This window comes from Diabrotica virgifera, chromosome 3 (assembly GCF_917563875.1).
Source record: "Diabrotica virgifera virgifera chromosome 3, PGI_DIABVI_V3a".
In the NCBI taxonomy this organism is placed as follows: Eukaryota; Metazoa; Arthropoda; class Insecta; order Coleoptera; family Chrysomelidae; genus Diabrotica; species Diabrotica virgifera.
This window is the reverse complement of record NC_065445.1, coordinates 245,012,698-245,040,521: the sequence shown is the minus strand read 5'-3', so window position 1 is coordinate 245,040,521 and position 27,824 is coordinate 245,012,698. Positions and strand designations below refer to the sequence as shown.

At 30.7% G+C, this 27,824-nt stretch overlaps 4 protein-coding genes across 5 annotated transcripts in view; 2 read left to right on the top strand and 2 right to left on the bottom strand.

Annotated features, from left to right (window-relative positions):
- Positions 1-27,824, bottom strand: part of LOC114328687 (leucine-rich repeat-containing protein 47) — a 50,220-nt gene that overhangs the window by 15,574 nt on the left and 6,822 nt on the right. The window contains exons 3-4 of the mRNA XM_050647293.1: positions 22,271-22,515; positions 15,310-15,489 (exon numbers count right to left, since the gene is read on the bottom strand). Of these exons, the coding sequence (XP_050503250.1) occupies positions 15,310-15,489; positions 22,271-22,515 (425 nt within the window). The remainder of the gene's footprint in view (positions 1-15,309; positions 15,490-22,270; positions 22,516-27,824) is intronic.
- LOC114328692 (uncharacterized) lies at positions 2,329-6,843 on the top strand. Of its 2 annotated transcripts, none has more exons than XM_028277619.2 (2): positions 2,329-2,628; positions 6,465-6,843. In XM_028277619.2, exons 1-2 carry the CDS (start codon positions 2,546-2,548, stop codon positions 6,805-6,807), a joined length of 426 nt encoding a protein of 141 aa, XP_028133420.2. In that variant the 5' UTR covers positions 2,329-2,545; the 3' UTR covers positions 6,808-6,843. The 2 variants fall into 2 exon arrangements, with proteins under 2 accessions (XP_028133420.2, XP_028133421.2); XM_028277620.2 differs by lacking the exon at positions 2,329-2,628 and adding an exon at positions 6,158-6,360 and having other exon boundaries at positions 6,465-6,833.
- On the bottom strand, positions 18,326-18,989 carry LOC114328689 (uncharacterized). Its single transcript, XM_028277615.2, has 2 exons — positions 18,848-18,989; positions 18,326-18,742 (listed from the first exon to the last, which is right to left on the bottom strand). Exons 1-2 carry the CDS (start codon positions 18,928-18,930, stop codon positions 18,400-18,402), a joined length of 426 nt encoding a protein of 141 aa, XP_028133416.1. The 5' UTR covers positions 18,931-18,989; the 3' UTR covers positions 18,326-18,399.
- Positions 19,226-19,836, top strand: LOC126882387 (uncharacterized). The gene is made up of 2 exons (XM_050647298.1): positions 19,226-19,341; positions 19,454-19,836. The coding sequence occupies exons 1-2, from the start codon at positions 19,259-19,261 to the stop codon at positions 19,794-19,796; spliced, it is 426 nt and encodes a 141-aa protein (XP_050503255.1). The 5' UTR covers positions 19,226-19,258; the 3' UTR covers positions 19,797-19,836.

Sequence of the window (27,824 nt, the reverse complement as noted above, 5' to 3'; positions counted from 1 at the left end):
TAAAATTTAGGAATATATTGATTTTATAATACATTTAAGTATGTAGTAATTTTCTTTACAATTTTTACTTACCTATTTGTTTCTGTTTATACATAATATCGCCCGTGTCTAGCAAGTGTCTGCGTAGGCTAGCGGTATGTGTATCTAGTTACGGACGTGTTAGTACTTGGTTCGATTCCCCATAAGGAAAATTTTTTTGTTTATTATTAATGGTTATTGACATCTTAGACTATTATTATATGGACTTAAAAATGATTAAAAATAATTAAAATAATCGGGATGTTGCCCAACTATTTACCTTGCAAATTTATAATAATTGCCTATTTCAAAATGCACTTTTGAAATGCATTTTTCTTATGCACAAATGCAATTTCAGATTTCTTATTCATTACATTAGTTCACAAAATTTCCTGACATTCTTACGAATCCAACGCTCCAAACTGCATTAAAATCCGTCTTACTGCGCCAAAAATCGACAGTAAGGCCTTTTTTTGTGCTTCAATGCCTCGACTAATTCGGCCAGAGATCGAGAGGTCTTGAGTTCGAATCCAGTGTAATCCTATACTTTTTTTATTTTTTTGAAAGCGGTAAGCAACAAAATTAGTTTGGTGTTTTAAAAAAAAATTAAAACAAACTGTTTAAAGTATGTATAATAAGCACAATAAGCACAGAAATGAGATTTTTGAGAACAATAGAGGGAAAAACAAGGAAAGATAAAATTAGAAAACAAACCTTTAGAGAAAATCTGAAAATACACCCAGTTACAACAACAATCGAACAAGGACAACTTAGATGAGCCGGACATGTACTGAGAAGACGAGAAGAAAAAATAGTAAGACATATATATTAAGCGAGAGGAAGACCAAGAAAGACGTGGACAGAAAAAGTGAGGGAAGCAGCCGACAAAATAGGAATATAATGGGATCAAACAAAAGCATTGGCCATGGATAGAAGAAAATGGAAGGAAATATGGAAGAAAACGACGGAGAACCTAACTCCGTAATAACTGTTTAAATAATAATTGTTTAAAAGGAAATTACTTCAAAACCGGAACTAAATTCAACTTTTCAATATGCTTCGATTGATGTCATGTACTATTTCTGCGACTATAATATGACTATAATATGGTTAGAATTTTAGAACCGGAAATTATATAAAAACCAAAAGTATACATTTGTTCTCGTCTTACTGAACGTCGAATAATATATCGCTTATACTATTTCGGTGACTTTAAAACGGTACTTCCGGTTAAAACTCTAAAACCGAAAGTTCGCGGTTAAATTTTTCATCTTTATTAATATCCTTCGGTTATAAGCTGAGGACATCTCATTTGTCATTCTATCTGTATTAATAACACAGGAGTTATATTCGCAGATAGTCATGAAACCGGAAGTATATATTTACTCTCGTCTTGTTAAGGCGCGTCGAATAATATATCGCTTGTATTATTCCGGCGACTTTAAAACAGTACTTCTGGTTGTATTTCTAAAACCGGAAGTCTTAAGTCAAATTTCTCACCTTTAGTACCATCTTGGGTTATGAGCATTCATTCGACACCTCATTTGTCATTCTACCTGCTATAGTGACGGAGGAGTTGTGTTCACGAACGGAGAGACAGGCGTGGATAATTCAACGTTTTCACATTTTGCAAAATTGGGTGAAAACAATACAAAACATTAATAAATTAAAAAATTTTCTTTTTGTTGCTTCGTAAAAAAATCTTCTAATTTAATTTTATCGGAATCATTCATATTGACAATGATTGAAACATATGGTAGTTTGATATATAACATAGTTCATATTATGAAGTGGATGACTTAAAAATGATATTACCAATATTTATGAGGTGCGTTCATGGGACGACTTTATTGGAAGATAGTTCATGTGACAAGATGACAATAAAATTCTCCTGTTAGTGATCCCATAGTACCCAAATCATGAGAAAAAAACCTCATGATACTATCCCGACGTGATAAGTTTTTGGTCTTACATTTAATTTACTCTCAGAATGAATACCAAACTCTACTTTATCTGTATTTTATTTTAAAACATAAATGATGTATCTTCGATATGTTATGGACTTACTATGAAAAAAATAATAATAAAAAACATTTTGAGATCTATTTTATCTGAAACTAAACCTAACAATGAATAAGAAAAAATAAAGAATTGTATTTATTAAACAGTTTGCGAATGCGAACACTTTTATTTAGAAGAAACATCAAGACCATTAAACCTTAGAATAAGTGAACGCCAATTAACCTACGTTAACTCTGCGCATTAATTCATCTTATCAGTGACGTGGTGTTTTATTATCCGCGCCGTGTTGTATTGGCGCAAAATGCAGTTAATTTGGCGGTACACTTTGCGCGCACTTTTGTTGATGTTGTGAGCTGTATGGCTGACGTGGTGTTACATTCTGCGCGCGTTTTTGGTAAGTGATTTGCCGCGTAACCTAGCGTATATAACCGCGGCATCTGCACGCTGTAGTCAGTTCAGTTTGTGCTTTGAAGTGATCAAGTGTTATTGTTACGTAGTGTTCGAAATGTTCCGTTTATTGCCAATGATCGCTGCATCCTGCTTCCAGTTGACGGCGCTACCCGTGGAGATGTGGTCTACTATTTTAAGGTGAGTGGTTATTAATTTCTTTTATTTTTTATTCTTGTTTACAGTGATATTTATTTTTTTAATTGACTTTTAATTTGTATACTGATATATTTTTGAAGTTATACTTATTTACCGGCGATAGAGGGTGATTTTTTTATATGTTAAAACCTATCAGCCCAGCGCATGCGCATTATAACTTTGTTCTGATTGGATGTTCAAATGACATGTCAAAAATTATCCGATATGGCAGCTGTGGTTTGGAGGTAAAGGTAAAGGTAAACAAATGTATAATATATTAGTTTTATTGTTGTGAGGACAGAAACAAAAAAGTTTATAATATTGTAGTGACTTTTAAATAGTTTTTAAAAGCAACAGTTACGTAATAATTATTAATGTATCATGGGTATAAACCTACCTATTTGATCTGCCAAAATACATAGTATGTAATACTTTAATTTATATAATTTGATTACCATCAAAATTTCTATCAATATTCACCTAATATATTGTTTTTTACTCTATGTTTTGTTGTATTTTTTCAATTCTAAATCATTTAAATTCAAAATTAAAATAATTTGATCAATTTTCAAAATATCACAAGTTTAATCCGTTTAGTTAGTCGATCTTCGTAAATAATGACACATAGTGTCCGTGGCTAAGCGGAGAAGGCGAATGAATTCCAATACCAGCCGCTCTTATCAGCGCTGGTTCGAGTCCCAATAGAAACTTTCTTTTTTGTTTTTTTTAATACATTTTATGATTGTAAGTATATTTATTATATAATTGTATTTTCAGAAAATACGTATTTAGTTAAAAAAAATTTCGACAATTAATGTTCAGACATCATTTGTGGCTTGTTTAATGTGTTTGTGTGTGTTTTATTCTTTTATTATTTTAATTTTTGGCACTGTTCTAATAAAAATGTTTGAGAACTAGTAAGTATAAATTAGTTTAATATTTAAACAAAATATAAATCAAAAGTATATTAATTTCAAAATCCACGAGGAAAATAAACTTCCTGTAGCTGGCTGTATACCATAAATCACAAAAATACCAAGTTTCTTGTAAAAGGTATATATTAAAATACCCTAAATAAGGGTCGCAATACAAAACGTTTTCGGATTAAGGAATCCATCATCAGTGTTTAAAAGCCCTAAAATTAAGTATAACCTAATTAAATGAGATAAAAGTTAAAATTGACAGAGGTTTTCAAGAACAAGAGGTCATACTTACAAAATTTGCATGCCTGAGCCACCAAAATGTATAGGGTAAAAACCTTTTAAATGTAAATAATAAAGATATTTTACATATTCACATTATATTTACATTATATAAATATGTAAAATATCTTTATTATTTACATTTAAAGGGTTTTTACCCTATACATTTTGGTGGCTCAGGCATGCAAATTTTGTAAGTATGACCTCTTGTTCTTGAAAACCTCTGTCAATTTTAACTTTTATCTCATTTAATTAGGTTATACTTAATTTTAGGGCTTTTAAACACTGATGATGGATTCCTTAATCCGAAAACTTTTTGTATTGTGACCCTTATTTAGGGTATTTTAATATATACCTTTTACAAGAAACTTGGTATTTTTATTTTTATATTAATTTCGTTTAAATCATATAATAGAAGTATAACTTCTTACGTGCGTACAAAGTACACACACATTCTTTTTTTTATATTTCAGATTGTTGGATCCATTGTCTTTATTGGCAACTGCAAGATCAGATACCAGATTCAAGAGTATTTGTTTTGGTGACAGCGTGTTGAGAAATAAACTCAGGGATGCTTTGGAGATTGAAAGACGCAAAGCCGAAGAAATTATCCGAAATCCTGCAAAATCAATGACTATTTCCAGAGAGGATGCCAAAAGAGTATTTGCAGCTAACGTTTCCAAGAAGATCACGAATAAATCAGTAAATTTAAGACACAGTTTGGAGGTCCTTAAGAAAAAACCGATGAAAGCAGAGAATAAAAAGAGAAACCAATGTCTATCTGCTGTTAAGAAAGTTTTTAATTGTAGAATTTAAGTTTAGTTTGTAGTATTTTGCAAAAAATAAATTTTGTAATAAATATATATATTTTTAAATAAATTTTAATCTCATTGCTTTACTTCTGGAAAAAAAAACGTTTATTTGACTATTTTTTCACATTATATTTAAAATAATTTGCCTAGTGGTGAATGGATTTAGTGTCCGCAGTCATATAAACCCAAACAAACAACAATTAATTTGCCCAGCAAATAATTTTGAAAGAAATATTAAAAATTATTATTAATAATTATTAAGAAACTTTAATAATTGTCGATTTTAAATTAAGTTTATATGCGTAAAAAATAAATTTTTGTAATTAATATTTTTTACAACAAAATTGTTATATTATGTCATTTAAGTATGTTATTTTGAAACGTAAATTTTGTATCCTCGATATGTTATTGACTTACTAATAATAATAAAACAAACACATTGAGATCCATTTTATCTAAAACTAACCCTAATAATGAAATGTATTTATAAAACCACTGGTGAATGCGAACATTTTTATTTAGGTGAAACATCAAGACCATTGAATGTTAGAATAGGTGAACACAAATCTTATATTAAAAATAGAGAATTTTATAGATCTGAACTATGTACGTAAGGGCGTTCAAGTATTACGTAACGCAGTTAGGGGGGAGGGGGTCTTGTAAAAGGTTACGGCGCATTGTTTTTTAACTTAAATAAAAAAACTACACAATAAAAATCTCCCAACTTTCGTTTATTTTTTACGGTGAACCCCTGGATTGTACCTTCATTTAAGTTCAAATGGAAACTTAGGTGTTACGTAACGTTTAGGCAGGGGAAGGGGGTACAGAAAAACGTTACAGTGCGTTATATGGGGCGAGGGGGGTAAAAAATCTTCAAAAATTGCGTTACGTAATACTTGAACGCTCCCAAACACGTATGGTGAAAAGAACATAGAGTTAAGTGGAAAGATTCAATTATAGTCCTGATAGATTAGACAATAAAATTCTCCTGTTAGTGATCCCATAGTACCCAAATCATGAGAAAAAAACCTCATGATACCATCCCGACTTGATAAGTATTTGGTCTTACATTTAATTTATTCTCAAAATGAATACCAAACTCTACTTTATCTGCATTTTATTTTAAAACATAAATGATGTATCTTCGATATGTTATGGAGTTACATACTATAAAAAAATATTAATAAAATAACAAACATTTTGAAATATATTTTATCTGAAACTAAATCTAACAATGAACAAGAAAAAATAAAGAATTGTATTTATTAAACAGTTTGTGAATGCGAACACGTTTATTTAGGAGAAACATCAAGACAATTAAACGTTAGAATAAGTGAACTCCAACGCCAATCAACATACGTTAACTCCGCGCATTAATTCATATTATCAGTGACGTGGTGTTTTATTATCCGCGCCGTGTTGTATTGGCGCAAAATACAGTTAATTTGGCGGTACACTTTGCGCGCACTTTTGTTGATGTTGTAAGCTGTATGGCTGACGTGGTGTTACATTCTGCGCGCGTTTTTGGTAAGTGATTTGCCGCGCAAACTAGCGTATATAACAGCGGCATCTGCGAGCTGTAGTCAGTTCAGTTTGTGCTTTGAAGTGATCAAGTGTTATTGTTACGTAGTGTTCGAAATGTTCCGTTTATTGCCAGTGATCGCTGCATCCTGCTTCCAGTTGACGGCGCTACCCGTGGAGATGTGGTCTACTATTTTAAGGTGAGTGGTTATTAATTTCTTTTATTTTTTATTCTTGTTTACAGTGATATTTATTTTTTAATTGACTTTTAATTTGTATACTGATATATTTTTTTATATTTCAGATTGTTGGATCCATTGTCTTTATTGGCAACTGCAAGATCGGATACCAGATTCAAGAGTATTTGTTTTGGTGACAGCGTGTTGAGAAATAAACTCAGGGATGCTTTGGAGATTGAAAGACGCCAAGCCGAAGAAATTATCCGAAATCCTGCAAAATCAATGACTATTTCCAGAGAGGATGCCAAAAGAGTATTTGCAGCTAACGTTTCCAAGAAGATCACCAAGAAACCAGTCAATTTAAGACACAGTTTGGAGGTTTTCAAGAAAAGGCCGATGAAAGCAGAAAATAAAAAGAGAAACCAATGTCTATCTGCTGTTAAGAAAGTTTTTAATTGTAGAATTTAAGTTTATTTTGTAGTATTTTGCAAAAAATAAATCTACTTTTAAATAAATTTTAGTCTCATTGCTTTACTTTTGTAAAAAAACGTTTGTTTTTCACATTGTTTTTAAAATAATTTGCCTAGTGGCGAATGGATTTATTGTCAGCAGTCCTATAAACCCAAACAACAACAATTAATTTGCCTAGCAAATAATTTTGAAAGAAATTTTAAAAATTATTATTAATCCTAGTGGCGAATGGATTTATTGTCAGCAGTACTATAAACCCAAACAACAATTAATTTGCCTAGCATATAATTTTGAAAGAAATTTTAAAAATTATTATTAATAATTATTAGAAAGTTTTTAATAATTGTAGAATTTAAATTAAGTTTATATGCATAAAAAATAAATTTTTGTAATTAATATTTTTTACAACAAAATTTTTATATTATGTCATAAATATGTTACTTTGAAACGTAAATTTTGTATCCTCGATATGTTATGGACTTACTAATAATAATAAAACAAACACATTGAGATCCATTTTATCTAAAACTAACCCTAACATTGAATTGTATTTATAAAACCATTGGTGAATGCGAACATTTTTATTTAGGTGAAACATCAAGACCATTAAATGTTAGAATGAGTGAACACAAATCTTATATTAACAATAGAGAATTTGATAGATCTGAACTATGTATGTAAACACGCATGGGAAAAAGAACATAGAGTTAAGTGGAAAGATTCAATTATAGTCCTGATAGAAACCTAATATGGTAAAAAAAATTCAAAGAATGATATACTTATTGCGTTGCAAATTCCTCGGCAGAATGCAGTAGAATCTGGTTACTTATATTAAAATAGGAAATCAATAGAGAGAAAATACTACGATTAGTAAGTCAATGAAATACCGAGGATATATCATTTACGTTGTAAAATAAGATGCATCTAAAGTCAGAGTTTGGTATTAATTTTGAGAGTAAATTAAATTTAACACCGAATACTTACTATGTAGGGATAGTATCATGGGGTTTTTTCATGAGTTACTATGGGATCACTAACCTGTTGTCCGATTTGAGTGATGTTTTTAGTATGTTATAGCCTTATTATTTAAGAAAATCGATGTAATAATATTGTTGCTAGACAGGTAAATGTCATTTTATACCGGGTGTAACAATCATACCGTGTTTTTCTTAAAGTTCGGAACACCCTGTGAGATATTCTAGCATATTTAAAATATTGAAATTAAAACTCATTTCCTTTTTTGATTCATTTGCTTATGTTCGATAATAAAAAAGTTGGGTACGTTAACAAGGAGCCATATTTTTCATCAATAAATCCTCATTTTCTGATTAGTTTAATAAACACGCCTAAAGTAGGCTATGAGAAATTAACAATTTAATAGATAAAAATAATAAACTTAAAGATAAAACCCATAACTAAATTAAAATTCCTGGTGACGTTTCAATTATTACTTTAATCATCGTCAGAATAATAAGTTTCTTGAGCGGATGCTTTAAAATAATTTTAAAGGAACAAACAATAATTAATGAAAACGTAAAAAATGACATTGATAATCATTGGGTTACGTCAATAATTTCAAACACGCCATGTCTTGTTGCGTGTTTAAGGGTGGCTTCAAAAGAAATAATATGGATAATGCCTCCTTGATGCTGAGTTCTGTTGGAGAACTTGCATGACCAATGATTGAGAAGTCCTTACGACTAATAAGGTGGTCAGAATCAGTCATATGTTGGAATGCCGCTGAATTTGGAACTGTTCTTGATCGTCTTCCCGACGTACGTAGCTGCACGGCTACTACATTTGAATTGGTATATAATGTTAGATGCGAGATTACTAGGAATCATGTCTTTCACATGGAAACGAGATCCTATCCTTTCCAAAGTCGTGAAAGCAAATCTTAATTATATAGAGGGAAATGCTTTTTTAATTGTTCTACGGATGTTGCGTCGGATTTGTAAGCTGTGGTAACCAGTATATGGAAGTTTGATATAGATCTTTTCTTTGATTTCTTCTACTTTGCTGTTTGGTTGGAATTTGTTATTGAAAAAACGTCTGATGTATCTTTCTAAGAAGTTCAACGAAAAACCATTTTTACTTAAGATCACCTTTATGTTTTCTAACTCTTCATGTAGGAATTGCCAGGTTGAACAGATAGTGAAAGCGCGGTGAACAAGTATATTGATTAAACTTGTTTTGTATTTGTTGGGAATGAAGCTATCTGCGTTTATATACAGGTCGATGAAGGTTGGTTTTCTGTATATTGAAGTGGAAAAACCTGAAGGTGATCTGAAGATGTTAATTCCTAAGAAGGGCAGATTTTCATTGACTTCAATTTCACACGTAAATTTCATATTGTGGTGTTTCTGGTTGAGATAATCTAAAAAATGTTGAATGTGATCGGTATGTTTGAAGATGAGAAAAATATCATCCACGTATCGTCTATAAAGAAGTGGCTTAAAATTAATTGGACAGTCAGCTAACCATGTTTTCTCATGGTGACATAAAAAAGTGTTCGCGAAAACTGGTCATAAAGGAGAGCCCATTGCAACGCCATCTATTTATCTATACACTTTTCCGTCAAAACTGAATAGACATTCTTTGGCAGCTAATGTCAGTAGATCTTTAAATTTTGACTGCTTCATTACTTGAATTGGAAAAAGCTTGAATTGGAACTTGGAAAAAGTGAATTTATTATTATGTTGATGGTTTCATCTAAGGGAACGTTTGTAAACAGACTTTCAACGTCGAAACTGACCATAATTCCATCTTTGTGTCTGTTTTGGTTGGTAATTTCCTTCGCAAATGAAAATGTATCTTTTACTGTGAATTCGTTTTCAGTCAGTATTTGAAGGTGTGGGACAAGATATTTAGCTAACAGATAGTTTGGAGTATTGATGGAGCTGAGAATCGGTCTTAGAGGGCATTAGATATTAGACAATCTCTAATATATAGATGTATAGACAAATAGATGGCGTTGCAATGGGCTCTCCTTTAGGACCAGTTTTCGCGAACACTTTTCTATGTCACCATGAGAAAACATGGTTAGCTGACTGTCCAATTAATTTTAAGCCACTTCTTTATAGACGATACGTGGATGATATTTTTCTCATCTTCAAATATACCGATCACACTCAACATTTTTTAGATTATCTCAACCAGAAACACCACAATATGAAATTTACTAGTGAAATTGAAGTCAATGGAAATCTGCCCTTCTTAGGAATTAACATAACTTATCTATCTATCTAACATCTTCAGATCACCTTCAGGTTTTTCCACTTCAATATACAGAAAACCAACCTTCACCGACCTGTATATAAACGCAGATAGCTTCATTCCCAACAAATACAAAACAAGTTTAATCAATATACTTGTTCACCGCGCTTTCACTATCTGTTCAACCTGGCAATTCCTACATGAAGAGTTAGAAAACGTAAAGGTGATCTTAAGTAAAAATGGTTTTTCGTTGAACTTCTTAGAAAGATACATCAGACGTTTTTTCAATAACAAATTCCAACCAAACAGCAAAGTAGAAGAAATCAAAGAAAAGATCTATATCAAACTTCCATATACTGGTTACCACAGCTTACAAATCCGACGCAACATCCGTAGAACAATTAAAAAAGCATTTCCCTCTATAGAATTAAGATTTGCTTTCACGACTTTGGAAAGGATAGGATCTCGTTTCCATGTGAAAGACATGATTCCTAGTGATCTCGCATCTAACATTATATACCAATTCAAATGTAGTAGCTGTGCAGCTAAGTACGTCGGGAAGACTCGACGTCACTTTAATGTCAGATGTTGCGAACACTTAGGTGTCACTCCTCACTTAGGAAGACGATCAAGAACAGTTCCAAATTCAGCGGTATTCCAACATATGACTGATTCTGACCACCCTATTAGTCGTAAGGACTTCTCAATCATTGGTCATGCAAGTTCTCCAACAGAACTCAGCATCAAGGAGGCATTATCCATATTTCTTTTAAGCCACCCTTAAACACGCAACAAGACATGGCGTGTTTGAAATTATTGACTTAACCCAATGATTGTCAATGTCATTTTTTACGTTTTCATTAATTATTGTTTGTTCCTTTAAAATTATTTTAAAGCATCCGCTCAAGAAACTTATTATTCTGACGATGATTAAAGTAATAATTAAAACGTCACCATGAATTTTAATTTAGTTATGGGTTTTATCTTTAAGTTTATTATTTTTATCAAGTTTAACGGTGTGTCCTTATCTACATAAATTTAATAGATAGCAAATTGTTAACAGTCAAAAAGTGTCTGGTTTGTTGTGAAAATTAGTAGATTTATTATTTAAAGTTTCAATTAAGTCTGTATTTTTTTTTGTTGTTTGGTGGACATGGAACGCGCTACAAGGTATTTGGCCCGCGATGGGTGTGTTCAAGCAGATATCTTACATAGCGAAGGAATTTGCTACCATGCTATTGGCTCCTTATATTGGTAACAATTTTTTGCTACTTAGGCTACGGCTCCACGGGCTGGAAATTGACGCTAGCAGTAGCCGCAAAACGAACTTAAGGTTCCGCAGAACGGAATAGGAATAGCCGAACTGTACCGACTACAGGACTTGTGCGTAGTCGGTTCAGTTCGGCTATTCCTATTCCGTTCCGTGGAACCTTAAGTTCGTTTTGCGGCTACTGCTAGCGTCAATTTCCAGCCCGTGGAGCCGTAGCCTTAACGATAATGCAAGACGTCACATTTACGAACTGTAACCGAATATTTACAACAGGTAAATCTTCGGGCTTTGAATTGGTCATCGCATGGCCCAGATCTTAACCCGATCGAACATTTGTGGGACATAATTGGCAGAAGACTACGACAGCAGCGTTTGCCGCCTCCTGGAACCTTACAAGAGGTAGAAACATGGCTCTCGAGATTTGGAATGATATTGATCAAGGCCAAATAGCATATGGTTCTTTTCATGAGCATTCTTCAGTGCGTCACAAATGATAGAAAAAAAGTTTAATCCGTGATAAATACACATATATATGACATTTATTCTAACATAACATTTTAGTTAAATCTGACAGTTGTCACATTTTATTTGCAATTTGGTATAAAAACAAATCAATTTTGTTTATTGCATTTATAAAATGGTATTTTCTTTGATGTGTATAGTCTTATAAATTGTAAAGATTAAATTTTTTTTATATAGAATAATATAATATTATTTAATATTATATTATTAGCGCCATCTATTGATAACTAGATTAAATGTTATAAATGTCACCGACGAAATGTAATCAGCGACGTGCGTTTTTTTCTGTCACATACAATTTAATGCGTTAGAGAGAAATTGAAAAGCTGTGACGCACTGAAAAATGCTCATGAAAAGAACCATACCTCATTTTTAATATAAAAGTACATATGTATCTCTTTTATTATCGAACATAAGCGAATGAATCAAAAAACAGAATGTTAAGAAAGCCTAAGGCTACAATTGACGTTTAATTTCAATATTTTATATATGCTAGAATATTCCACAGGGTGTTCGAACTTTACGGAAAAAAAAATATGATTGTTACACCCGGTATAAAATGACATTTACCTGTCTAGCAACAATATTATTACATCGATTTTCTTAAGTAATATGGCTAACGGCTAATATAGGAAATTCGAGACATCTAACATGTCCCATTTTTAAGGTGTTCCGTTAATTTTGCAGCTTATAGACCAGGGCGGATCTGTGAAAAAACGTCTATTTTTGGATGTGCGAGGTGGTATTCGGATTTTTGCAGATAAAGTTAGGTGACAACTTCAACAATAATAATTGACTTATGCTCCTTCTCAAATATGCCCGGAACAATAAAAAAAATTAAAAAATTTTAAAATTTCGAAAAACATCGATTTTTTTCTACTTTCTTTGCTTATAACTTTAAAACGATTCATTTTGGAACAAAGTCGTAGGGAAATAAAATAAAGATAATTGAATTTTGTATGATAAACGACTAGTTAAAAATGTCTTAAATTATTGCCCTTTCTGCAAAATAGCAATAAATACAAAATAAGGGGGCAAAATAAGCCTGTTTTTATTCAATGTCTTTCAACCACTTTGGTCGCACTTAGAACTTTCGTAATTCGCTTAGAAAATTCTTATAACATACTTAAATCTTAAATCGTTCACCAAATTTCATTAAAATCGACCTGATAGATTTTGCAGAATAATTTTGCAATCTAATTTTTTTTAAAGTTAAAATTTTTTAAAAACTTTCTAAAGAAAAAGTAGACCACTTAGAAGTTTGCTAATTTTTTTACATATAAAAAGGTTCTCTATCTATCTAATACACTTGACAGAATTAAAATCGGATTATTTAACGGCCTCAGCACTGTTTTAAAGTTATAAACAATTTTTGGCTTATAAACAAATACAGTGAGGACATTTGAGTTGGCATAAATTCATTTTCTCGAGAATATGCGTCTCTGGAAATAAATCCCGAAACAGGTCGATTTTTATTTTTAAATTCTAAATTTGGTGTATATATCATACTAGTGACGCCATCCATCTAGGCGTGATGGCGTAATCGATGATTTTTTTAAATGAGAATAGGTGTCGTGTGATAGCTCAATCGAAAGGCTATTCAATTTTGTGTTCACTAATATAAACATTAACATAATTATTTATACAGGGTGTCTGCGTAACTTTGCACCATATGGGAAACTTTTTTAATATCAATTTTACGAAAAAAAGTCATTCTTTATAAAGTGCTCTGCATAGTCTAAAACCTAATTTGCAATCATCAGATATCAAATTTTGTCAACAGTATACGAGGTATGTCAAAAAATATTAATTTCGCTCAAGAGCAAACTACCTTTATATTTCAAAATATCAAAAAAATTTGTTATAAAAAGTTATTTGTAATTAAAAACCATATTCAAATATGCAATAACATCATTTTTATTTATTAGACCTGTAATAACTCTTTTATTAATAATTTTAGGAAAAAAAGGTATTCTTCATAAAAATCTGTGCATGGTCTAAACCTCAAGATGCAACCATCAGTTATACAAGTTTGTTAATTTTATACGAGGTGTATCAAATAATATGAATTTAGAAAGAATTCTTTCTAAATTCATATTATTTGAGATATTATAAAGAATTCTTTCTAAATTCATATTATTTGACACACCTCGTATAAAATTAACAAACTTGGAAAACTGATGGTTTTATCTTGAGGTTTAGACCATGCACAGATTTTTATGAAGAATAAGTTTCTTTCCTAAAATTATTAATAAAAGAGTTATTACATGTCTAATAAATAAAAATGATGTTCGGAATCTGTAATTAGGAAAATCTCAGAATTTTTTTTTCACGTAGAAGGCTGTTATTGCATATTTGAATATGGTTTTTAATTACAAATAACTTTTCATAATAAAATTTTTTGATATTTTGAAGTATAAAGGTAGTTTGCTCTTGAGCGAAATTAATATTTTTTGACATACCTCGTATACTGTTGACAAAATTTGATATCTGATGATTGCATCTTAGGTTTTAGACTATGCAGAGCACTTTATAAAGAATGACTTTTTTTCGTAAAATTGATATTAAAAAAGTTTCCCATATGGTACAAAGTTACGCAGACACCCTGTATAGGGTTTGAATTAAACAAATTTTTTTGAATTAAATTAATTAGGTACAATATTTAGATTACGTCATCACATCCAGATGGATGACGTCACTAGTATGATATTTATGCCAAAAAATTATAATTTAAAAATAAAAATCGATCTGTTTCGGGATTTATCTACAGAGTCGCCCATTCTCAAGAAAATGAATTTATTCCAACTCAAATGTTATTTGTTTATAAGCCAAAACATTGTTTATAACTTTAACACAGTGCTGAGGCCGCTTAAATAATCCGATTTTAATTCTGTAAAGTGTATTAGACAGGTAGAGAACCTCTTTATATGTAAAAAAATTAGCAAAATTTTAAATGGTCCACTTTTTGTTCAGAAAATTTTTAAAAAATTTGAACTTTTTTAAAAAAATTTAGATTGCAAAATTATTATGCAAAATCTATTAAGTCGATTTTAATAAAATTTGGTGGACGGTTTAAGTGTGTTGTAAGAATTTTCTAAGCGAATTTTGAAGGTTCTAAGTGCAACCAAAGTGGTTGAAAAACGGTCTTTTTTGCCTCCTTATTTTTCATTTATTGCTATTTTGCAGAAAGGGTAATAACGTAAGACATTTTAAACCAGACGTATATTATACAAAATTCAATGATCTTTATTTTCTTTCCTTAATTATATTTAAAGATTATATTTAAATTTTTTTATTAATGCTCCGGGCATATTTGAGAAGGAGCATAAGTCAATTATAATTATTGAAGGTGTCACCTAACTTTATGTGCAAAAATCCGAATGCCACCTCTCACATCCACCTCAAAACAGATCCGCCCCCTGGTCTATTAGTGTAGTAAAGAAACTTATGTTAATAATTTCAACACAGAGAAAAATATAACAGAAACTTACCAATTTATTGAAATCATGAGTGGCTATAGTTGCTACATTCCTTTTCTCACAGACTGAATCATGGAGCTTGTTTTGTAATTGGATAAATTTCTTGAAAGATTCCTCGGTAAATGACACATTGTTGACAACGCAGGCAGCAAAGTGCTCTCTTACCGTTTTAACGCCATTTTTAATAATCACCTACAAGTTTAATGTACTTTTTAGTCATAATTTATCTTTAAAAAAGTATACAGTAAGGGCCACCCTACTAAATATATGGCTAGGTACCTAATTGCTATGCTTATGGACTAAAATCCGATCCGTTCTCAGATGTGACTTTCATCCCTGTCAAGAAACTATTCAAAATAATTGTTTTTCCATACAAAAAAAATATATTAATAGTATTAATGCCCTGCTTTAAAATAACTTTATTCAAACACCAAGAATATTACAATACAGTCGGCAAAATGAAAGAACACCCATGAACGATCACATCAATTACTTATTTTATATTTGCTGTATTTTTCTATCAATAACAAACATTTGTTATAGAAAAAGATAGCAAAAATAAGTGATTGATGTGATCGTTCATGGGTATTCTTTCATTTTTCCGACTGTATGTCGGTCCTTGTAAAACTTTTACAATTTTAACAAAATGACCACTATAAACGTCAAAATTAGATCAGCTGTATTTAATACAGCTGATCTATTATTTGTTATTTGTCAACTTTCTATGTTAATATTCAGGTTTCTGTACATTTTCTGGCGTTCTGAACGTCACAAGATATAAAAATAAACATTGCAACAAGTGAAGGGTCTAGTACTGTGATAGCTCAATGTTCCTACGTATCTAGTAGGGTGGCGCTTACTGTATAATACGAATAAACACGACAAGCGAAAAACGCGTTAACCGAATTTTATATTACAGAATTCTATTTTCTCTGGTCGTCTAGCGGAACAGATCGAGCTCCTAACGTTAAATGAGCTACAGTGTTGTCAAGAATTTAAATATTTATTCTTCTAACTATCGTCTATTCTAACTTCTAATTTTGACCTGATATCGTATGTTACTTTGGATATTAAAATGTTAAGAGCGTGGGCGCAAAATTTCGGGCCAATGTTTTTTAAATGCCTTCATTTTTTTGGAATTCTGAGAAAACTAACAAGTATACTTGAAAAATTTAAACGCAGACTGAAAGATTACATTATTAACAAGGGTTGAAAGTCCCTTAGAATAAACAAAAAGGTTCTTTTGAATGAGCATTTGAAATTAAAAATCACACTAAATTTTCTCTTTTTTTCCACTTTTGTAACTTATTAAAATAACAATATTGAAATTTTCAGGGACTTTCGGCAATGGATAATAAAGTAATCTTCCATTTTGCGTTTAAATTTAAAATACTTATTAGTTTTCGCAGGATTTGAAAGAAATTAAAAATTTCTTTTAAAAAACATTTAATTTAAAAAACATTGACCCGAAATTTTGCGCCTATGCATTTAACAATACCTTCGTTGCAAAATATTGCTCCCATATGATGGTACCCATTTTTATTTTAAAAATAATGATAAAAGGTAATACATCCAGTTAATAATACCTAATTTACCTATGTTGTTCTGAAGCTATTTTCTTGTGGCATTTTTACAATTTTAACTATTTATAACGGGAAATAAGCCACAATATTATTAAAAAAAATTTAGTATTTTGTATTTTGACAACGGCACCCGATGTGGGCGTCGAAACGTTAATAAAAATCATTTTTTAATAATATTGTGGCTTATTTCCTAATTTACATAGTTTTGCAAAAATATATTTTTGATAAAAAATAAATTTTATAATATATATTTTTTTAAATAAATTTTTATCTTAGTTCGTTTACTTTTGTAAAAAAAAACGTTTTTTATTTGACTATTTTTTCAAAAAAAAAACATTTTTAAAACTAAAATAAAATACTAGCAAATAGTTTTGGAACAAATTTAAAAAATTATTATTAATAAATATTAACATATTTTTAAGTTCAAAATGTTTGAAACTATTGAAGAAAGAAAGAAAGAAAAGCGTTTAAAAAAGTATACAGTAAACGCCACCCCATAGTGCAGTCACTGAAGGTTTTCACCTCCGATTTCGTTGAACCTCCATTGATTTTCATGAAAATTGGTGAGCAGTTAGAGGATACCTCAAGGAACAAAGGTGACATGATGCCAACTTGCGCTGTTACCTGGGGTGGATCTCGCCCCTTTTCGGGAGTGACCATTGTTTTATTAAAAATATTACCATAAATCGATAGAGGGACAAATTCTAAGGAAAATTTTTTATATAAAGTTATTAACATAAATCAATACTTTTTAAGTGATTAAAGATCAAAGATTTTATTATTTCGTAAACAAATGCATGTTGTTTTTCACGTACCTATAAGTCAAAAACTATGAGCTTTTACAAAAAAACTATTACGTATTAGCAAAATAATTGAAGATAATAAAAAATTTAATACATGTACTCTTCACAAACAAGTAAACTAATGTTAATTCAAAGTGAGTTGTGGGTAATTGAATGTATATATTTTTTTCGACGAGTACTCAAATCTAAGTACATATTCAAGCTTAAAAAACGGAAAAACGATGCATTTTATAAAATATATGTACCTGCTTAACACTTGTCAAAATACTTCAGAATACCTATCAAATGAGCTCCAGAAGAAGTTAATAGCATCAAAATTAAGCAAGTTAGAATGAAAATAAGAGAAACCTGTCGAATTTTTTAGGAAAAAGTGGAAAATAAAACATACGCCATTTCCACAAAAATTAAAATTTATAGTAATCCTTACAAAAATGTCTTTGTATTAGCATAAGTAATGATTTCAACAATTTTCACCGTTTTTTGCGTATTTTCAAATAAACGTTTTTATTTTTTGTAAAAATAAACGAGATAAGACAAGAATTTTATTGTAAAAAAATATGTAACTAATAAATAAACTTAAATTAATAAATGATATAAATTTGAAACGTAAAAATAAACTAAGTTTGAAATTAAAATTGTGGTTTACAGGAAAAATATTTATTATAAAAAAAATATTTATTATACAACTTATTTTTTACACCTACTATACACTAAAATTAAATTCTACAATTAAAAACTTTCTTAACAGTCGATAGACATTGGTTTTTCTTTTTATTTTCTGCCTTCATCGGCTTTTTCTTGAGAACCTGTAAACAGTGTCTTAAATTTACTGATTTCTTGGTGATCTTCTTGGAAACGTTAGCTCCAAATACTCTTTTGGCATCTTCTCTGGAAATAGTAATTGATTTTGCAGGATTCCGGATAATTTCTTCGGCCTGACGTCTTTCAATTTCCAAAGCATCCCGGAGATTATTTCTCAACACGCTGTCACCAAAACAAATACTCTTGAATCTGGGATCTGATCTTGCAGTTGCCAATAAAGACAATGGATCCAACAATCTGAAAAATAAAAAAGTATATCAGTAAAAAGATTAAAAATATAACTAAAAAAAAAATAAATATCACTGTAAATAAAATAACAAAAGAAATTAAATAAACACTTACCTTAAAATATTTGACCACATTTCCACGGGAAGCGCCGTCAACTGGAAGCAGGATGCAGCGATCACTGGCAACAAACGAAACATTTCGAACACTACGTAACAATAACACTTAATCACTTCAGAGCACAAACTAAACTGACTACAGCGTGCAGATGCCGCGGTTATATACGCTAGTTTACGCGGCAAATCACTTACCAAAAGAGCGCGCGGAATGTAACACCACGTCAGCTATACAGCTCCGCGCGCGCTTGATGTTGTGAGCTGTATGGCTGACGTGGTGTTACATTCTGCGCGCGTTTTTGGTAAGTGACTTACCGCGTAAACTAGCGTATATAGCAGCGGCATCTGCACGCTGTAGTCAGTTTAGTTTGTGCTTTGAAGTGATTAAGTGTTTTGTTACGTAGTGTTCGAAATGTTTCGTTTATTGCCAATGATCGCTGCATCCTGCTTCCAGTTGACGGCGCTTCCCGTGGAGATGTGGTCGAATATTTTAAGGTAAGTGTTTATTTAATTTCTTTTATTATTTATTATTATTTTAGTTACAGTGATATTTATTTTTTTAGCTACATTTTTAATCTTTTTACTGATATACTTTTTTATATTTCAGGTTGTTGGATCCATTATCGTTATTGGCAACTGCCAGATCAGATCCCAGATTCAAGAGCATTTGCTTTGGAGACAGCGTGTTGAGAAATAATCTGCGGGAAGCTTTGGAGATTGAAAGACGTCAGGCCGAAGAAATTATCCGGAATCCTGCAAAATCAATAACAATTTCCAGAGAAGATGCCAAAAGAGTATTTTCAGCTAACGTTTCCAAGAAGATCACCAAGAAATCAGTAAATTTAAGACACTGTTTGGAGGTTCTCAAGAAAAAGCCAATGAAAGCAGAAAATAAAAAGAAAAACCAATGTTTGTCGACTGTTAAGAAAGTTTTTAATTGTAGAATTTAAGTTTAGAAATATTTTTGGTAAAAAATTAATTTTATAATAAGTGTTTTTTGAAATAAATTTTTATCTTAGTTCGTTTACTTTTGTAAAAAAAACGTTTTTAAAAATACATAACATAAAATAATTTTGGAACAAATTTAAAAAATTATTATTAATAAATATTAACATATTTTTAAGTTAAAAATATTTACTATTATATGGAAGCAAGATCATTCAATGAATACTCATATATCTATTATTAACATTTTATTGTCCAAAGTAACATACAAGATGAGATGAAATTTAGAATTTATCTACAAATGGAGTTCAAAATTTTAACGACATATTAGTGCTAATATAAATTTTTCTAGGTATAAAAATTATTTTTTATTACTTCTATTAGGTACAGTTTATACCTAGAAAAATTTATATTTATGTACCACGTATATAAAAAGACATGTTATTTATAAATATATATAACTAAGAGAGGATGTTACTAGTTGATTTTATTAATCAGAGGTAAGATATTGACATATAACATATTAAATATTTTTTTCAATAAAATCTTTAATCTCGATTACTTTTGTAAACAACGTTTGCTATTTGACTTTTTTCACAAAAGCACATTTTCAAAAATTAAAAAAAAAAAAAGTAGTTTTGCAACAAATTGTATTAAACATTGTGGTTGTAACATTATAAGATGTATTGTCTTGTATCATAGATTAACATCATTATCATATATTAACATATAGTGAGCCTACCTTCCGTGCTTCCTGACGACAAGATCTCATGAACTGGTTTGCGGCATCTCTTTCTAACACATTATATCGAGAAACTAAGATGACATTAAGTGTGAGTATAGGTACGGAAGGGGAGGACAACTGTCGCAGCTTTACTATGCGTAAGAGTGAAACAGCACTAATCCAAATAAAAAAGATGGTGTCGTCACTTCGCTCTGAATGACACTCTCTCTATGCTAATATAAATATACTCTATGGGCCGGTTGTTCGAACGCTAATCAAGAAGTTGATTATAATCAATCATTTATTGTAATTAATTTTCTTGATGGGAATCAAATCGCGACATGAAAAATACATGCAACACACTAATCAGTTATTGATTGTAGGTAAAACAGTAATTAAAATATAGCCGCAGCTCTTAAATTATTAAAAATTGCTTATTATTATTATTGATTTGTAAGTAAAAACAATAAATTAACATCAGGAAGAGTTTAGTTATGTTTTATTTTAAATTAAAACCAAAATAATAAAATAAATCAATCAGCATAACCTCAAAATGCGACATATGTCAGAAGTACGCTTAATCAAATATAATTGTAATTAAATATTTGATAATGATCAGTTTTGATTAGCGTTCGAACAACCGGCCCTATGTCTTGTATCATATTTTTAAATTAAAAATGATTGCTATCATAATATGATAGCATTAGATTACTCACATAATATTATGTGAGTAATATCATACAATGAATAAATTATTAACATTTTAATGTCCTAAGTAACATAATAAGAGATCAGATCAAAATTCATCAATTAGTTGGCCTCACTGACACAGTTGTAATGTAGTAATGAGCCAACCTGGGTCAACTGTATATGTGTTAAGAGTATTCAATTTGTACATATGCTACTTGATTACCATATATATGTTTTAGCAATTTTAAATCATAGTTATTTAATCCTATCTTCATGCAAGTAAAAGTAGGTCGTGTTGAACTAGATCATATGCCTTTTCAAAAGTTTTTGAGTTGTTTTCAAAGTTTTTAAGAAAATCACAAGTTTTTGGAGAATATACATACAGAATAGTTTTTTTTTTCTGATTCCTAAGCCATTTCTAAAGCCACCTGTTCATCACCCATTTTACTTTCCAAATATATGGAATGGAAGGTTTTGAATTATTTTCCCAAAAAGACTTCGCTGCACTTCATAGATTTATTTATTGTACACCTCTACCCTATAAACTTACAGCACGACAAGATTCACTTTGTATTTGAGATTTGGATGCGCACTGTTGTTGACGTTCGGTTTTTCCACATTTTCTGAATTTTATTTTGGTACCATGCAGGTATTTTACTTGGCGAGATGTAACCAAAATAAAATTTAAAAAATTTGGAAAAACCCAATGTTAACACCAGTTCGCATCCAAATCTCAAATACAAAGTAAAACTGGTTGTGCTGTATGTGATACTAAATATAGAGTATCCCAATGAGCTGGTATTTCACTAATGGAAAAGCTTGACTCTTAAGGTGGATACTCACTTAAAGACGAATGCGCATGAGGCAAGCCAAGGCAGTTAATGAGGATGTTGTCCATTTTTCTAGACTCAGGGCATTCAGTGCTGCCTCGGCTTGTCTCATGCATATTTTTATGCTCAAGTGAGTACCCAGCTTTATATTTTGCAAAAGACATAATTTATATACATACCAATATTCACAGGAAACTTTGATTTTGATAATAAAGTTGAACTTAACGTAACTTACCTTGAAATTATTGTTGTGACTCTTAACATTAATAGAGTACTTATAATCTGCAACACTATTATCATCCTCCTCATCATCATTTTTACTCTTATTTTTCTTTTTAGATTTTCCTTTGTTCGCAACATCACCATTAGTAGTCTTTGGACAGTTCTGCTTGACATAATCTAAGACTTGTTTTGTTCTACATTGATCAATTAATTTCAACAGACGCCTGTCTGAGACGGGATTAGATTTTAAATTTAAATCTAAAAATAAATTATGCATATCACAAAATATACTTTACAAACTAAAAATGAAAACACAAAAGAAGTTTTCGGAACTTATAAAAATGCAGCATATTGAGAAGTACAGTAGAGCGTCGATAATCCGAACTCTGGTAATCTGAACGTTCGCTAATCCGAAGACACAAAAAAATTATAAAATTAAAAAATATGATCGCGGACTGACTTTTTGGACTTAATATGACAATATGGGCAAAATATGACCACGGATTTTTGTTTTGTTTATGCAGAAATACATACAATATACAGTCGGAAAAATGAAAGAATACCCATGAACGATCAAATCAATCACTTATTTTGTATTTGCTGTCTTTTCTATAAATACAAACGTTTGTTATACCAACTATACGTTTGAACTGATGAAATAATTGGGGATACCAAGTAAAATTGTCAGGATGGTAAAGATGACGATGGAAAACACAAGAAACGAAATAGCTTGGAAAGGATATACATCCAAAAAGTTTGAAACCAAGGAAGGATTACGACAAGGAGACCCACTATCAACAACGGCATTCAATCTAACATTGGAAGGAATAATCAGGAAAAGCAGAATAAACATGCAAGAAACGATATTTAAAAACGGCCACCAATGCATAGCATTTGCAGATGATCTGACGCTATTTGCAAGAAGCAAAAAAGAACTACAAAAGTTAATGAAAAACATAACAGAAGCCAAAAAATTCGGACTTAAAATAAATGAAGAAAAGACAAAGTATATGATAATGGGAGAGACCCAAAAAGAAAAAGAGAATAACATACTCGTTCAAAAGAGCCAAAGAAATTATTTACCTGGGAGCCAAAATAGATGAAAACGGTCATGAAGAAGGGAAGATAAAGGCAAGAATAGCTAAAGAAAATAAAAAATATGGAGCATTACGCACATTATTGAAATCCAAATACGTATCAAGAAAAACAAAAATAAGAATTTATAAGACTGTTATCAGACCTACAGTAACATACGCATGCGAAACATGGGTGCTCAAAAAGTCAGAAACAGACCTTTTAGAAAGATGGGAGAGAAAAATGCAAAGAGCAATATATGGAGGTGTGAAAATAGAAGGTGAGTGGAGAAGAAGAACCAATAAAGAATTGGAAGAACTATATCAAGAGTCAACGATAACGACGACGATCAAAGCACAGAGAATACGATACTTATGGCACATCGAGAGAATGGGAAGTAAACGAATGCCAAAAATGGTACTCTCACGAAGACCAATACAAAAGAAGAGGAAAGGCAGGCCAAGGAAAAGATGGAAGGACAGTGTGTATGAAGACTTGAAGAAAAGTAACATTGAGAGATGGAGAGAACTAGCATTGGACAGAAGGAGATGGAGGGAGGTGGTGAAGGAGTGTATAAAAAGACTGAAGTGTAATTAAATAAACTTTATAAGTTTTATAAGTTATGTAAGTTATATTAAGTTATTTATTATATTATTTATGTAATCATAAATGTAAACATTTTAGCCCTAGGCCTACAAGGCCTGTTGCGCTTAATAAATAAATAAAATAGAAAATGATAGCAAATACAAAATAAGTGATTGATGTGATCGTTCATGAGTATTCTTTCATTTTTCCGACTGTATTTGTTTAGTATGCAGGTGTTTTATTCCTTGTAACTAAAAGGTAAAATATGTAGGTACATATGCACTATGTTTATGAGCTTTGTATGTATTTTGAACCTATTTTCGATAATCCGAACAATTTCATAATCCGAACTACCCCTGTACCAATTAGTTCGGATTATCGACGCTCTACTGTACATTAAAATGTTGAAATTGAAATTATTTATTGAAATAGAAATCCTACTAACAATATTTAAATATGAATTTGCTTAACCTTTAACTACACGCGCTGGCGTATTTTGTACGCCAGATGTAAGAATTCTACTGCAAATATATTTAAAAATTTTATTTTTGACCTTGTTTATGCCTCTAACCTATCAATGGAATGTGCTTCACAATTTGGTGTTAGTTTCGTTATAATCGGCGTTCTGGGAAGATCGTAATTTACAGTTTATTATTTGTTGTTTCCGGTGGTGGACAATATGCGCCACCATTATATTAATATAAGTAGTAGTACAAGTACATATTTCAATTGTTTTTTAGTCATTATGGCACAAAATACATTTTTCTTTATAAACAATACTTTTTCTCCCGCAACAAATCACATTTCAAAAAATTTTTTATTAGCAATTTTATTTATCGTGAAATCCAGTTATTCCATGATTTCAGTTATAAATCCCGGAATTGGCTTACTGAGAAGGAACTCCAAGTATTCACTGATGTCGAATAAGGTTTATAACAAACAACTAAGTGTATTTAAAAAAAAACAAATCCGCTGTTATCGTGTATTTCCTTGTGGTGTATAAAGTACGCCACGCGTGTAGTTATGTCATAACTTGATGCGCGGGTAGTTAAAGGTTAATTAAATGTAAAATACAATATACAATATACAATACATGCAATATATATACAAAACATACAGACTTATTAGAAATTAATTTTTATCCAGGTAAAATATATGTTTTCAGTAATTTTTTAAAAATTTGAACTGTCACTGCATTCTTAACATTGGGGGGATGATGGTTAAATTCATTCATACATTTGTAAAACAAGGATGTCATTGTGCTATGTTTATTAGTTTTTTGAATGTCAAAATCTTCAATATTTCATTATTTGACCCCTCAATGTAACATATTCATTAAAATATGCAGGCAACATTCCTTTTTTTAATTTAAAAATGAAAACCATAGTAAGGTAGTAAAGCCTTTGTTGAACTGAAAAACAACCTAACTAAAGTAGAGTACATCATCTCAATTGGTGTGTAGCGATTGCATCGAAGAATTGTTCTCATACCTCTGTTATACAAAATTTGCAATGATTGAATTGATCCTTTATCACCTAAATATAAAACACTTGAATAGTAGTCAAAATGGGGCTGAATTATACTTCTAAATACAGTGATCCTTGAAAATAATGATAGATCTTTGCTAATTCTATTAAAGAAAAATAATTTTTTAGATATTTTCTTGCAAATATATTGAAAATGAGGTTTCAGAGAGAGTGTGTTATCCAGTATAAATCCAAGATATTTAATTTCATTGACCCTTTCGATGCATTCATTATTAACTTTTAGTTTCAAATTTTCCATACTTATATTATTTAATTTATATCGATTAAAGACTATCATTGACTTTGTTTACTCGCATTAAGTTTTAACTTGTTAGCATCCAAAAATATCTCAATTCTTTTTAACAACCACTGCATCCTTCTAACAACCTCCACAATATCATCACCACCGCATACAATTAATGTGTCATCTGCAAAAAGACTAATAAATTCCAGACCCTCAACATAATTTACATCATTGATAAGAATAATAAATAATAATGCTCCAAGTACACTGCCTTGTGGTACACTAAAACAATTAGGTAGTTCTGTTGATTTACTTTGGCCTAACTGCACATAATGAGTTCTTTTTTTGAGATATTCGTTAAACCATTTTATAACATTTTGTTTAAAACCATAGTACCTCAATTTTTTAATTAACAAATCTATGTCTATAGTTTCAAAAGCTCTTCTAAAGTCTAAGAATACAACTACTACATATTTATTGTTATCAATAATTAGTTTCCACTTTAAGATGGTAAGTTGATTAAGTTGTAGATACTGTTAAACACAAAATAATTTGGGGAAATTTGAGTCTCAGAAAAATATGTTGAGAAAAATATTTTGCTGCATTTTAGCAATATAGCTGCATAACCACACAATACACAAATAAGTAACATAAAAACATACAAAATAGTCAGAATATGAGATCCCAAGGGTATAAACACTACCCTCAGATTTTTTTCAACAAAAAGCTATTGCCTACAAGATCCAGGCCAAGTTTGTCAAATAACAGCTTTAAAAAAAACATAAGCCATAATACATTTTTGCAGTTCTTTAAAATAACCTTTTTTTGTTAAGATTTCCAGAATGAAAATTGAAACGTCAGCAGTAGTTAAAAATGTAATTTTCATTATCAACTGAGGCTTAATCCCACATAAACATAATGTTTAAGGCTATGGGTACATAATTCGCAAATATTTTACGTGTATCCCTACTTTTTCTGTCTTTACACGGCAAATTACGTGTAGTAAAATTCACACTGGTATGGATATGTAAACATTACTAGAATGTCATTCTACTTGAAAATGTCATCATTATTTTAAAGAGATGGCTTTTGAATGTTCTTGGATAACTGTTATTTTTATAATTGCAAATTATTAATTCAGTTAATAAATGTGATAATTTTTTCACTAACTATGTATTCAGTGATTGTAATAATTTATTTGTACAACAAAAACTAATACTCAATCGAGAAAAGAGGAAAAGTGTTAAAGTGATTTTTTAATAATATATTGTTTTGGAACGCTTACAATTTTGAACCTCTTTAACAACAAAATACTTGGATCACAGAATATATTAACCTGATGTATTAGGTCTGGATCCCGCGTATGAAAAAAAAGTTGATTAATAGCAAGCTGAAAATTTATTAATAGCTTAAGGGTGTCTAGTCGGATAAACTATGATATATGGGAACACTGGAACAGGGGCAATTTTAATTGTGGAACAGGTTGAAAATTTGGAACGGTCAGACCACGAAAACGGCACATTTATTTTGTCCGACAGAATAGACTTAAACTCTCCGAACAGAGATTAAACTCTCATGCAAAAATCAGACTGCTATTTATCACCTGTCATAATTCCTGTCATTTGACATATTCTACATGTTCCACTCATTAAAACGCCATTTGGTGATAAATAGCGGTCTGATTTTTGCATGAGAGTTTAATCTCTGTTCAGAGAGTTTAAGTCTATTCTGTCGGACAAAATAAATGTGCCGTTTTCGTGGTCTGACCGTTCCAAATTTTTAACCTGTTCCACAATTAAAACTGCCCCTGTTCCAGTGTTCCCATATATCAAAGTTTATCCGACTAGACACCCTTAAGCTATTAACAAATTTTCAGCTTGCTATTAATCAACTTTTTTTTCATACGCGGGATCCAGATCTATATTCTTTGCTTGGATCTTCCACAAATAATACACAATAAATAACTTTTTATTAAGTTCACGCCTTAAATCAATTATTTATCAAATACACTATACGCTGTGAGCTCGTACGTAGAGGGGATATTTACAAATTAGCGAGCGCCAGTAGTGGCAAGTCTGTAAACGTTTACCGGAAATTTGACATAAATGTCAAAGTGATTAATTTTAAATTAAAATTAA